The sequence below is a fragment of the Spermophilus citellus genome (assembly GCF_964194105.1).
Source record: "Spermophilus citellus genome assembly, chromosome: 3".
Taxonomy (NCBI): domain Eukaryota; kingdom Metazoa; phylum Chordata; class Mammalia; order Rodentia; family Sciuridae; genus Spermophilus; species Spermophilus citellus.
In genome coordinates this window covers 191,520,802-191,534,482 of record NC_138184.1, presented here as the reverse complement: position 1 = coordinate 191,534,482, position 13,681 = coordinate 191,520,802, and the positions used below count along the sequence as shown (strand labels likewise).

At 36.1% G+C, this 13,681-nt stretch overlaps 1 protein-coding gene across 1 annotated transcript; it reads right to left on the bottom strand.

The window, feature by feature from the left end:
- Nucleotides 1-4,350: 4,350 nt before the first annotated feature.
- On the bottom strand, nt 4,351-8,735 carry GPR85 (G protein-coupled receptor 85). The gene is made up of 2 exons (XM_081284128.1): nt 8,279-8,735; nt 4,351-6,888 (listed from the first exon to the last, which is right to left on the bottom strand). Exon 2 carries the CDS (start codon nt 6,716-6,718, stop codon nt 5,606-5,608), a length of 1,113 nt encoding a protein of 370 aa, XP_081140254.1. The 5' UTR covers nt 6,719-6,888; nt 8,279-8,735; the 3' UTR covers nt 4,351-5,605.
- Between the last annotated feature and the right edge of the window lie 4,946 nt (nt 8,736-13,681).

Here is a 13,681-nt window from a genome sequence, read left to right as displayed (position 1 = left end):
ATACTACGGTAATCTCCTTTTGATTGATGAGGCATAGAAGGTTAAGTAATTTTCCCAAGAACCTATATGCAATAGACACACAATACATAATTGTTGAATTAAACTACACCAAATAAAAAAAATTCTCTTCTCACTGAGGGAAATAAACTTTCAATTCAACAATTTCCTTTTTGATGGAGGAGAAAAGAACAAATTCCTCTTTCATCTAGTGAGATTTTTCCTCACTTAAACTATGAAAAGACGCTACTAATTAACTTTAGCTAGTTCAAATCAATTATCAATTCAGCTTAAAAATTTTTCAGGACTATGATAATTTTCCCCACAGTATAATAAATGACCTGTTTCCTCCTCCCAGGATCTTTGATACCCATATAAGTAAAATGTTACAATATTTCATTATCTATTCAAAACCTCAAAAAATTGGGACATGCATTGCAGTATCAGTTTTAATATGTATGTCAAGAATCTATTATTTTCTAAACCCAAAGAGAAGGAAAAGAAATTGCTTTCTGCTTCCAAGCCCAAACCTGGAAACCTGCCTTCCTGAGGGTGATGTTGTCCTGTGGCTACAGAAGGATCTGGGGCTAGCTATGAATGCTGGGTGCAAACAATTCCAAATTCCACACTACCTGTGGCTTCTTGGAGGCCTTTTCCCACAACCACTCAGAGGGAAACACATTCTCCTGGCTTTCCTCTGAGGGCCTTTCAGGCTCTAGTCCTGCCTGCTATGGTGAGAGTAAAACTGGCTTTAAAAGCTTTTTAACCCAAAGGGTTTGAGCAGCTAATGGACATCATCCTTTTGGCAAAAGGAGATGATGTAAAAACTCCTTCCCCATTTTAAAAACCAGGTCTTACTTATATAATGTTTTTATAGAGTTAAAGGCATTTGGTTTTATTATTTTTTTTAAGAATAGAAGCATAAGGCAAGAATTATCGACCCTCTCCCCCAAATCTTCCCTATCTTTCTCCAATTTTCATTATGCCTTTAACTTATTGACTATTTTGCTGGTGGCAAAATCATCATCATCATCATCATCATCATCATCATCCAGCAATGTATAAATAATGTCTTCATTTTAACAACTATATAAACTATTTATGAAGTTGTGCCTCAACAGGGAGCAATACTATCATTTTAATATGTTGTAAGTAAAGTTTCCTTCAGAAACTTTATTTTCCTTTCTGAACAGAAAAGTCACAGAACATTTGCATGCCTGCAGTTGAAAATAACAACAAAAAACTTCAGCAAAAAAACAATTCTCTTAGTAGATGCTGAAATTTCCAGTCAATATATTTAAAAGAGGACATTAACAAAAATAATGTATTTTTTGCATAGAAAAATGAATGAATTCACAAGATTTGGGAATCATAAATAATCCACAAGTCTGGCAACCATCTATCTCGATTAATAATGTCTTTAGCCAATCTTTGAAACATGATCATCTATCATGTTGGCTTCTTTCTTTTCTTCTTAATATGAATTAAGATAAGCTGAGGTATTTTTGTGTTAAAACATATAACCTATGATACACATGGAATAAAATGAGAATGAAACCATTTAAATTTATCTGAGGTGAATACACAGAAGAGTCAACTTGGTTCTGTTCACAACTATACTATGGTTATCCCAGATGGAACACAACTCATTTCATGGCTTAGTAGAAAGGTGTATATCTATGTAATTATGAATATGTTTCATTGTGTTTGCAATAGAAGCAAATGTTGGAGGCCAAATCAACTTTTCAACTGATAGTATATTCCAGTTTTTTTTTTCATATTCCCAATAAAGATGGGGTGGTGACAAATTCAGTAATAAAATAATGCACCTCACTTCACATATAATTCCATCTTTGCTTGGGCATTAGGGGAGGTCCCCTAAGAATCCTACAATGCACATACACAAGTCCTCAGTTTGATTGCACTCTAGGCAGGATTCTCATGCTAACATTAGGGAAATCTGAGCATAACAAAAGACTCACCTTCAAATCTCTAAAAGGAATTGAACTCTCTCTCTTGTGGACATGAATAATTAAGAATCTGTACATAGAATCAACAACATAGAAACTGGTTCCAAAATATAGTTGTAAGTCTGAGTTGAGGGAGTATGATGTAGGAGATCCCAAGAAATGCTGGACAAAATAAAAGAAAAGACACTGGAGGAAAAATGGAAAGCAGTCAACTTATGGTCATTAATACCTGTTCCATTTTAACAATGTTTACTATCTTAATAGTCATAATTCATTGCTTTTATATATTTGTTGTTTCTTTCCCATTGGGTTAAGAAATCTCAATGAGAAACTGTTTTGCCATGTTTTCCACTGTGTCCATAGCACCAAGGTCAGGCCCAGCACACATTTTCTGAACAAATGAATAAATGAGTAAACAATAGAGATGACATTCATAGAAGTAGAGACAAATGGATAAGTGGCCATATCCATGTGTTAACAATAACAAATGAGTTAAAGTCCATGGAAAATGCCAGTGTTGAAATTCAGTCAGCTAATATCTGAAGAAGATAATGCAGTTAATAGATTGTCCTAGCTACGAATAATTTTTAATATAATCCCTATGATTAATTTTATGTTATTTAAATAGGGCCTGTGTGGGAAACTGGGCAAGTTACTCACCTCCTTCTGTGTTAGTTAATATCTGCATGAGACTCCAGAGTCAAGACTGAATGCCTAATTCCAGCTAGGAATCTCACAAATAAATCCATTGTGCACAAATGGAACCAGATAAGAAAGTATAGACACATTCATGCAAGCACATCACCACTATGATGGAGAACAATTTAAAGACTGTTCAGTTCCAACGTGTAATTACTCCAAGAGGGACACATTATTATTGATAATGAGTCTTTCTCACTGGGAAGTTGGATTCCCTGGTGGGAATGCATTTTTATGGGTTGAAGATCAGTAAAATTTTCAAGTTAAATTAGTTACCAAGTGTTTTTAAATATTAAATATTATAATGGGTGCCAAAATAGGCAATGCAATTTGGTCATAAAGACACTCAGGACAACTTCTGTTTTGTATGATTACAACCATTACTTATTGAGTTACAAATGGCATTCATAACCAGGAATGGGTCTTATCCACTAATTCCTCCTTGGCTTGCAAATGTCAAGTTAGAAAGAAGTAGGCTGAAATGAATCACTGCAGATTGGCTGTATTCACTGCTCACTAGGACTGGTCACTTGCCCAAACTGTTTGAATTTCTCTTTTTAAGTAACTAAGTTTGTGTTTGCTCTTGATTCCTCAGGCTTCCTACTCTTAATTCCCACCTCAGTTTTCTTATCTATGTAGTGCAAGTGAGTCTTGGTAAACTTGTTCTCTCTTGTCTCAAGATGATTGACTTTTCTACCAATTGCTGATGATATTTGAACCTCTACATGGAATTCTCCATAAGGGTAATCACTGTAATTATGTCTCTCCTGTAAATGTTTTTAAGATGGAAACATGTTATCAGACCATCTTTGGATAACATATTTCTTTATTGTGTTTTAAATAATGTTTTTAGTACCAAGAAGGAGATTTTATTGCTAGATAAAACTCTCTCTGTTGTGCATTAAAATTTGTCTCAAATTCAATAAACTTTGGCATAAAGTAAAAATAAGGCCAAGAGTGCTCACTAAATCATGGCTTGAGCTGTCCTTATAAAAGCAAAACTCAATAGTCACGTACATCATTGAAACAATTCAGTTACTTTTTTCTTATTTTTGTTGGTATTGTGTTTATAGAGGCATAATAGCAATAAAAATTCTATTTCACTAAATACCTAATCTCACATTTTCAAATAAAAAAATGAATAAAATAAAACAATGAAAAAGAAACAAATATAATAACTTTCTCTGGTTTTGTAAATTCTGTTGTAAACCATTCTCCTTACAAATGATATATTAAGAACCCAAGATTTCTACTATGTATCAAATTAAAGTGTGATGAGTGTATTAAAATTCTGAACCAATCAATTAAGCAGGTGCACAAGTCTAAATATGATAGGTAGGTAAGAATAGAGGGATGATTATGAAAAGTTATCAAATAAACCTTCTATAGGTAATATTATGTCTTTATCAGTTTTATGCTATCATTCTAATATTTCCAGTTTCAGAATATAGTAGCTATAAAAATTTTAAAAAATCAAAAAACAAAATCATAATAAATTAGCCTTTCTACTTTGTGCTTGACTCCCAGATTGTTTTTTTAAAACTGATTGTTATATGCCAAAAATGTAAAATTTATTCCAAGAAAATTAACAGGCTACACAGATAAATTTTGGCAAATGCAACTTTATATTGAAGTTCACACATCTGTTTCTTAAAGAATGAGACTCACAGAATCTAATGTATTTCTAAAATACCAGAAATCATATTATAAGCTTTCACAAGTTAAAACTGAAATAATTTAAACGACCAATACACTGAATGTGCAGAAAGTATAAACAGGACTGTGCCTTCCATAGAATAAATGCTTCACAAATTGTGCAGGATGTCATACTAAGGCTGTGGTCTCCCCTTGACAGCTGACTTAAAATATAAACATACATCAACTGCCCGCTTCTTAGAACACACTAGAATGGGTAGCACACCTCAGAAGAAAATCTCATTATTCCAATGATGTGCATCTTAATTTTCAAACCATGTGAGGAAAAAGGAAAAAAGAGTATTAAATGATCTTCCATGCACTTCCAGATGAATGACCATGACCAGTTACTGATTCAATATCCCTTGCCTATTTGCTCCAATGCTAAATAATATGAAGGATACTAGATAACCCTTTAAGGCAACATGTGTTTATTCTGCATTATTAGAACCGCTCAGTTGTGACTGGCTGGTACCATTAATGTTGCCTCCCAGACCAATATCTAGCATTTGTAAAATGTAAATGAATTGGAAAACCTTTATACTAAATCAACAGAAACCACATAATACAGCTCAATGCTAGCAATTTCACTAGTAGGTAAGGAAAGTGGTATTTAGAAATAGCAATGTTTTAATACAAAAAAAAAAAGATAAATTCTAATCGGAACCAATAAACTGCTTTGGAATCTCCCCAAAACTTACAAGGCGATTTTTAAAGTGTGATATTCCAATAATTCATGGCACGTCTTTAGTGTATTACAGTACTTTAAGTCCCCAAATAGTTTAGTCTTTGCAAAACAAAAATAGTATGAAATGTTTTAAAGTCTTCAAACTTCTAAAATTAGTTTTTATCAACACATTTACCTCATGTCAACTTAATTTATTAAGATGTCCAATGCTAATTGGTTTTTTTGAATTTTTTTCATACATAGTGATATACACAGCATTTAGCACTGATACTTAGCACCTGCTACTTTCATTATCTAGTTTTCAACCACAGAAAGAAACTTAGGGCAGTGGTTCAGTCCTTTCTTAATTACAAACCTTCACCAGCAGTCAGCAGGATCACGCTGAGATTTAAAATAGGATTATAGGTGAACTATTGCAAAGACTGCAGAATGTTGCCCAAATCCTTGTAACTGCTGATCCCATTCTTGAATTTCTTCTCAAGATATGGCTACAGGCCACAATTGCTTAGCAGAGAAGGTTAGTGTTTCACAAGGCTAAAGATTTACAGATGCTCCCTCATATAACACAGTAAGGTTCCCTTGGTAACCTGGATTTTCTGCAGTAAAGAAGGGTTGTGCTGAAACAGCGCCTCAGCTCCCTGTTGGAGAAAATGCAGACAAAAGGATTGATTCCTGCTTGGGCAAAACTCATCCAGACAGCAGCTGTGAGAAATCCCCCTGGTACTACAGGCCCTCTTGCAAAAACTCTCCAGTAACAGGCCACCAGGTAGGGGCCCCATAAGGTTAGGAAGAGGAAAGTCATTATATAGAACATTCTGCTGATCCTTTTCTCCATTTTGAACTCGTCTAAGACCAACAGCCTTCTTCTGCCTGTGGTGTTTGCATTTTGCCTGATGCCCAGCAAGGTGGGTGGCGTGGGACCCCTTCCAAATCCTGCTAGCCAATTGGCAGCTGCCTGGCCACTGGCTCCAGGACCATGAAAAGTCCAGTTCTGGCTGACTGCTGCTACAAACTGGACTGGCTTCATTTTCCTTCGATCGTGGACAAAAAATATCAGCTTGAGGTAGACAAGCTGTGTGGCTAGGAGGATGAGAGCAAGGAGCAGCATAAATCCTAAGGAATCATTAGCCCTGAAGGAGCGGTGTTGGAAGGTGCACTGATCCTCCTCCCTAATGAATGAATAAGTGCCCACATCTAAAACTGGGGGGAATGCCATGGCCACAGACAGAGTCCACACCATGCAGATCACAGCCAGACACGTCCAAAAGGTCAGCCTCTTTGTATAAAAGCGGTGATGGGCGATAGCTAAGTATCTGGTGACACTGATGCAGAAGAGCATGAAAGCAGTGTGGAAACAGGACAAAACCCCCAGAAAGGCAATCACTTTGCAAGTCAGAGTCCCATAAGTCCAGGTGGAGCCATTTTTGACAGAGTTGAATACAAATGGAAAACAAATTGCAGATCTGAGGATATCTGAACAGCAAAGATCCAGCAGAAAGTAGTAAGGTGCTCTATGCAAGGTCTTATCTTTCACTAGCAAAATGGAGATCAGAAGGTTGCCCACCACGCTGACTCCTATTATGAAACCCAAGGAAGTCAGTTTCAGAAAGGCTGTTAGAGGCGAGAGATTTTGCAAAATGTTGTCAGCTGCATGGCTATAGTTCGCCATAGATGGATGGAGGATAAAGATACAGCCTCAGTTAAGTCTCATGATCTAGATATAAGAACAAGGAAAAGATAGATCCATACATTTTACTGAAAATGTAATCCACAAAGAGAATTGATCCGATCTGCAGTCATACTTCCTCTTTTCTTCCATTTGATTTGCCATCAGAGTATCTGGAAAAAAAATGAGCTATCAGTTCTTAAGTTAACAAGTAATGATGTCAGTGCTAACATAAAGCTGTTCATTTATGGAGAAGCAAATAAAGTTTTAATTTCAAATAGTAGTTTTTGCTTCAGTAAGTATTTTTGCTTGAGATTTCAGGGAATTAGCTTGTTTAGTTTTTCAAGCTAGGTGATTTTAAAAATGTCCATATTCTAGAGAACATACATTTGACTGAGTACATTGAGACTAAAAGGAATAAAATGTTCCACAGTCATAAAATATGCCGGTCTAAGAATTAATCACTAGTATTGCAATGAAATCTCTAAGATTGGTGATGGGAGACAGAAAGGCTACCTACATTTTTCTGAGGTGTGTTAGTACTGTCAGTGTTTTACAGGCAGCTTCCCTGCTCATATGGATCCAAAGAACCCTGCAAAAATGTGTCTTTTAACTCAAGTGCCACTGTTCATGCTGCATGAGTATTTGTTGATTCATTTTAAAACATAATATTACTACTAGACTTCAAAATTAATAGAAGTTGTCCCAAGATTTGATGTGATTTAATCTTTTGTCTTTCCCTTTCTATCCCATCCCCCAACTTTTGGCAAATCTTGTCTCTTTTAAGCCCACATGATTATTAAAAATGGTTAATGTAAATATTGGCCAGGGAAACACACCCAAAGGAATAATGCACTTCCATCTGTAAACCTTGGCTGCCTGTATTCAAATGAATATAACACAAATCTGTATCTCCTAGGCAATTATGCTCTTCTCATTTACACTGAAAAATCTGTTGCAAATCCCAAGCGGCTTCATTTTAAAGCAAAATGCACATTGTCTCTTAGGTGCCTGGGAGCTACATCAGAGAAATTGGTTTTCTCTCTTATTCCCACGAAGCATGTTTCCTTAGCCACTTTTCACTTGCTGGGGATATGCTGATGGAAGCCTAGGCAAAACTGCGTTCGATGATTTTAATTTCCCCACCGGTACATCCCCGGGTAAATACCGATCGCATCATGCAACATTACGAAACCTGAAATCCGCCACCCCTGGATTTATAATGGGGGAGGGGGAGGGGGAGAGAGAGAGACATGCATTACATACGCGAAGATGGGGAGAGAGATTGCCTCTGTGCTGCAAGGAAAGGGTTTCGGTGATTCGCAGTCTGATATTCCTGTCTTGCAACGCTTTCCAGAAACGAAGCTCTCAATAAGCCTTACTGAAGATGCATTGTCTGAATGTACTTCCATTATGCAGTTAATGTCAAAAAAAAAAAAAAAAACACAAAAAAACAAAAAAACCAAAAAACCTCGGGGGGGCTCTTTCCCCGTGAACCTGCAGTTTCATCAACACTGTGCAAACCCCCTCCCCCCGAACTTAACCAAGAGTATATCCTCCTACCTGTTGGTGTTGGATATCCCGACAGACTATAGCTTCTTCTTTCTATAAATTGCTGATTTTTTTTTTTTTTTCCTTAGTGCCTTGACTGAGCATCCAGGCAGGGCTCGGCGGCGCCTGCGCGCTGGAGCCTCCTTGAGCTCCAGCCGCGTCCTCCCCTGTCGCAGCGGCACTGTCTCCCCCAGTAACGCAGGGTCCGCGGCGGCGGCGGCGGCGGCGACGCGGTGGCGAGGGCGGCAGCAGGGGCTGCCTCAGCCTCTGTGGTGCCCCGGGAGCCCGTTTGCGTCTCCAGAGCTAGCTGGGTTTGTTGAATGCCCTCAGTTCAACTGACAGAATTAGGCTTTTGTCACCTTGTGGCAGCTTCTGAACTTTTCCCTCCCTGCATTTTAAGTGGGGGCTTGGAAAGGCTCATTCAGGACCTCAGGCCCATCCTCTTCCCTTAGGGCAGAGCACAAGGAAGCCGCCGTGCCCCGGACGCCCGCCCCTTCCCCAGCTTCCCGGAACCCTCGCCTTCCCGGAACATTTTCTTCCTTTCTCTTTTAGGGTAGTTCAAAGCATTGGAAGCTTCTTTTGGATTTCTTCTTAAATGATTTCCTCTGCTGACCTTTGAATTTGCAGGTTAGCTGGAAGGGGTGGGGGTGGGGGTTGGGTGGGGGGAGGGAGAAAGAATGAAAAAAGAAAGAAAAGAGAATTTAAAAAAATGTACAGTCAAAAAGCTTGTCAATGGGGAAGAAGGGAAAGCAGGTTAGGGCAACCCTGTCTTTGTTAGTCATCTCTATTTCCGAATGCACGCAAATCTGCGTTTTGGAAGGGAAAAGCTAACTTCGGAGGACAATTGCAAAAATGATTTACATTCATTCTACCTTAACGGAGATGACTAAAGAATCATTCGGCGTACGGGGGAAAAAAATTAAAGGCTATTCCTTGCATTCCACCCCACCTTGGAACAGCCTTTCTTTTCCCTTTTTTCAAGTTCGGCTGACCAATAGGTTGGTGATGTCAAAGCAGTTGTGTGTATGAGTTTCCCCCCCCCCCGACCTTTGTTATTACAGATGAAAAATACCAGGAACATAACGAATACATAAAACTTACACCAGTCCAAACCGTCCGATGATATCACAAACACCACATATAGTCTGATACTTGGGTGCTTAGGGAGCTTCTAGAATCATGCATTTCCTTATTTTACGATTTCCGAAGAGTTTTTTTTTGTGAGGGTGGTATAAGATTTTAAGCAACCACCCCCCACTCCCCACCCCCCCCAAAGCAAGCAGACATGCTTTCATTAATCCTCAATGTAAAACGTCTGCTTCTCTTCCTGCAAGCTTATTGCTTTATAATAATCTCTTAATGAAACAGAAAAACTAAAAAATCTTCTCTACAGTAATAATTTGATCTCTAGACAGCAGTAAAATACCTCATTGCTGGGTGGTGAGACTGTGACATTCGGGAGAACTCAAGCCAATCAGCGTACAGATAATATAGGTTAATTTACATATTGCATTTCTATTGGACACTCAGAGGCAAAGCTTTCGCTGTTTAAAGCTTAAAAATGACCACTTCACTGTCATGATGTCACAGTTGTTACACAAAGCCCAAAGTTACTAATACTAAAACATTGTTTAATTTCCTTGCTTTGATTTTGAATATGCCTAGCCTGTTAATTATATATATATATATATATATATATATATATATATATATATATATTAAAAATATATATATATTTTAAGAACATACCTAAGGCACTTACCTTTGACATTCTTATAATCTAGCAAAATCAATACTAGAGCAGTACTCAAAGTAACTTGAGGACATTTCCATCCAAGTGAAACATTTCGCTTTTTTAAGGACAAATGAATTGAGCAGAAATCAAAACTACATGTCAGTTTACAACTTTTAAGTGAATTTCATTTTTTTTAATGGAAAACAATTGAACTTTCTTTTTGTTTGCAAAACATGAATTCGGAACTCAAAACTATGATAGTTTGCAACTTCTAAGTGAAATGTCCGATTTATTTTTATAGAATACAAAATTCAGTTTGTTCTTTTCCTTTTATTTCCCAATTATTGTCTCAATTTACTTTACAAAGAACAATTGTTTACTGAATTTTTAAAATAAGAGACTTAAATTTAAGTTTGTGAAGACTTACGATGGACTAGATATTAGGTTGTATGGATTAGGGAAAAGCTATTTAAAAGTAAATTAAGAAGGCAAGTGTACTGTCAAACCATGAGGCAATAATTTACTCTGCAGAAAGCTATAGGACTAAGATCCAAGAGTTTAACTAGGTTTGTGTTTTAAGAAACAGATCCTGAATCCTTAAAAATAATAGAGAGGGTATATGTGTATGAAATACCACATCTTAGGGTATATTGAGCTTTTTTTTATTTAATCCTTTGCAATTGAGCACAGTTACCTCCAGTAGCTCTTCAGTTTTTTTAGTTGTTAGATGAGAATGTCATCTAACAACTAAAAAAAGGGGGCTCAAGAAATTAATGAGTATTTTCCATTTAATTCATTACTCTACTAGAGAAAACATTTGAATCTCCTTCTTGTATCAACAGGGATTTAAAAAATATGTTTAATAGATGACAAAAGTTTCATCTCATCTACAAGTTCTCAAATGTAAAGTGTTGCTTCAGATTGTTTACATCATAGTGTTATTTGATCCTAGCTAATTTCATTTTTTTGATTCCTTATATCACCAAACCTAGAAAAAATTGATTTTCAGGTTAAGAGTAAAGGAACAAAGCAAACATAATAAAGTACCTTATACTCTAATCCTTGTGTCTGAGGATTTAAAGGTTTTCAAGCTCTTGGCATATTACATTTACTATGTTGATCACTGCATTAGGAAGACTGATGCAATTTGCTTAATCTGGTTCTTGTAATAATAAATATGTATAAAATTTTATTTTAAAAAGCAACCACCTTTTCTTGACATTACTCTATTTCAGGTTTTTGCCAAGTGATGCATAGACTTGTGGTGAATAAACAAATTGTTTTTGTTCTATGTATTGTTTATGTGAAAATGTATTTCAGGAAATAACAACCCTGGATGCAGAGAATAGTTAACTAGGATGAAAATTCTAAGAAAAGATTTTAAGTATTCATTTAAAATTTCATTTTTTCCTGCTTAAAACTGGTCATTAAAATTTAAAACAATATCTTTAGGGTTCTCAACTTTTGTCAAAATCTAAAGCAATATATGGGAATGAGCCTTTTATAGGTTTTCTGGAAGCTATGTTGACAAGAAAGGTTCCCTTTGGACACTTCTGCATAGAAACAATTTCTGATAGGTTATTCAAAATAATTAATTAACCGAGAATTTGTGACCAGTAACACAAGGAAATTATACATTTGCATTTTGATAATGTTTTTCAGATTACAGTTGCTGCAAAAAATAATCTTTTACACAGTGACATTCAAGTAACTGAAACTTTTTAGAGCATTGTGCTTGTCTACTTAAGGAGTAGAATGGTGAAAGAATATACTAGGCCTGAAAAACTATCACTAGATTTTAAAATTGTGCCTCGGGATTTGGAATAATTATAATTGTGAACATCCTAGCAATGAGATTTCTTCAGAATTTTAGTGAATTTTTTAAAAGATTAGGAATCTGGCATGTTCCTTTCTAAAACACTTAAAGAGTCATCTTTTGTAAAATTTTTCTCCCTGTTCTGCCATAAAAAAAGGTTCCAAAATGTTAATATAATTCACTTTTAATTTTTAAGAAATATTATGTATATTTAGTTGTAGATGGAGAGAATGCCTTTATTTTATTTATTTATTTTTATGTGGTGCTGAGAATCAAACCCAGTGCCTCACACATGCTAGACAAGTGCTCTATCTACCACGGAGCTACAACCTAACCCTTACTTTTAATTTTAAAGCTAGCATCTGTAAGATATTTTTTTCACTTCTCAATACAAGAACCAGTTTTGAAAACTCAGCAGTTTATTTTTTGTGACTTGTATGTATACAATAATATAGTCTCTAAGAACTTTGAGACTTGTTCCTTTATTTCATTTAAGAAACATTTGTTAACCTTCTACTCTATATGCTGTCCTTTGCTAGTTCTTGCAAGAAACAAAAAATCAAAAGGTGGAACAAGCAGTTTCATCAATGTAGGGAAGACTTGAGCCGGTAAAAGTGGTGGGTATAGAATGAACAGAAAAAAAGGGATGAATCTCATTGGTACAAGGAGCCATATTTTTATGAAGTGATTAAAGGGGGAAGCAAAGGAGATTGAAAAGTTAAGGATTGATTCTTGGGTTGAATAATGAGGAGGCAGAAGACTTCATTAACCAGAAATGGCAAAAGTTAAAAAATAGGAGTTGGTTTGGTAAGGAAAATGACGTGTTCATTTAAAATGTATTGAATGTGACATGCTGGTAGGATGTTTAAATGTTCAGTTGGAAATGAAGAGACACAATTCAGAAGTGCCTGTAGGTGATAGGCAATCTGGGAATAGGCTGATGGTATTGCCAACGAACTGACTGTTGAGAGAAGAGGATAAAGTTAGGCAACAAACATGCCCATTCCATTCCATTAGGACAAACCATAAAACTAAGGGAATGCCTACATTTAAAAAGAAGGAGTGGTCATGAAAGAACCAGAAAGAAGGAGGAAGGGAAGAAGTTCAATGTCATAGGCCCTATGGAAAAGAGAATTCAAAGGAGCAGACCATCTGTGCAAATTTTGACTAGGAAGTTTGTTTTTTATCAGTGCATTATATTTACACACACTGTAGGGATTCATTTTGACATAATTATAAAAGCACAGACTATAATTCGTTGCAATTCATCACCAGTTCTTTCCCATTTCTCTGCCTTTGTCCCTGCCCATTATTCCCTTTTGTCTACTCTACTAGTCTTCCATCTATTTATTTAGAATTTTTAAAATTAATGCTTTATAGATAGACATAAAGGTGAACAACACTGTGATATCATACATGTGCATAGGATAGTTTAGGTCAATTTCATTCTACTGTTTCTTGATTTTCCCATCCCTCCTCCCTTCCCCTTAATCTTCTTCCTCTACATACTGATCTCTTCTAATTTCATGGGATTCCTTCACTCCCTTTCCCCTGCTTAATTTGATCTAGCTCCCACATACAAGAGGAAAACAACTCTTGACTTTCTGGTCTGGGTTATTTCATTTAACATGACATTCTTCAGTTCCATCCATTTACCAGCAAATGCCATAATTTCATTCTTCTTTATGGCTGTATAACTCCATTGTGTGTATATATATATATATATATATATATATATATATATATATATATATATACACCACATTTTATTTATCCATTCTTCTGTTGATAGGCACCTGCTCTTGTTCCATAACTTGACTATTGTGAAATGCACTGCTGTAAACTTTGATGTAGCTGCTATAGA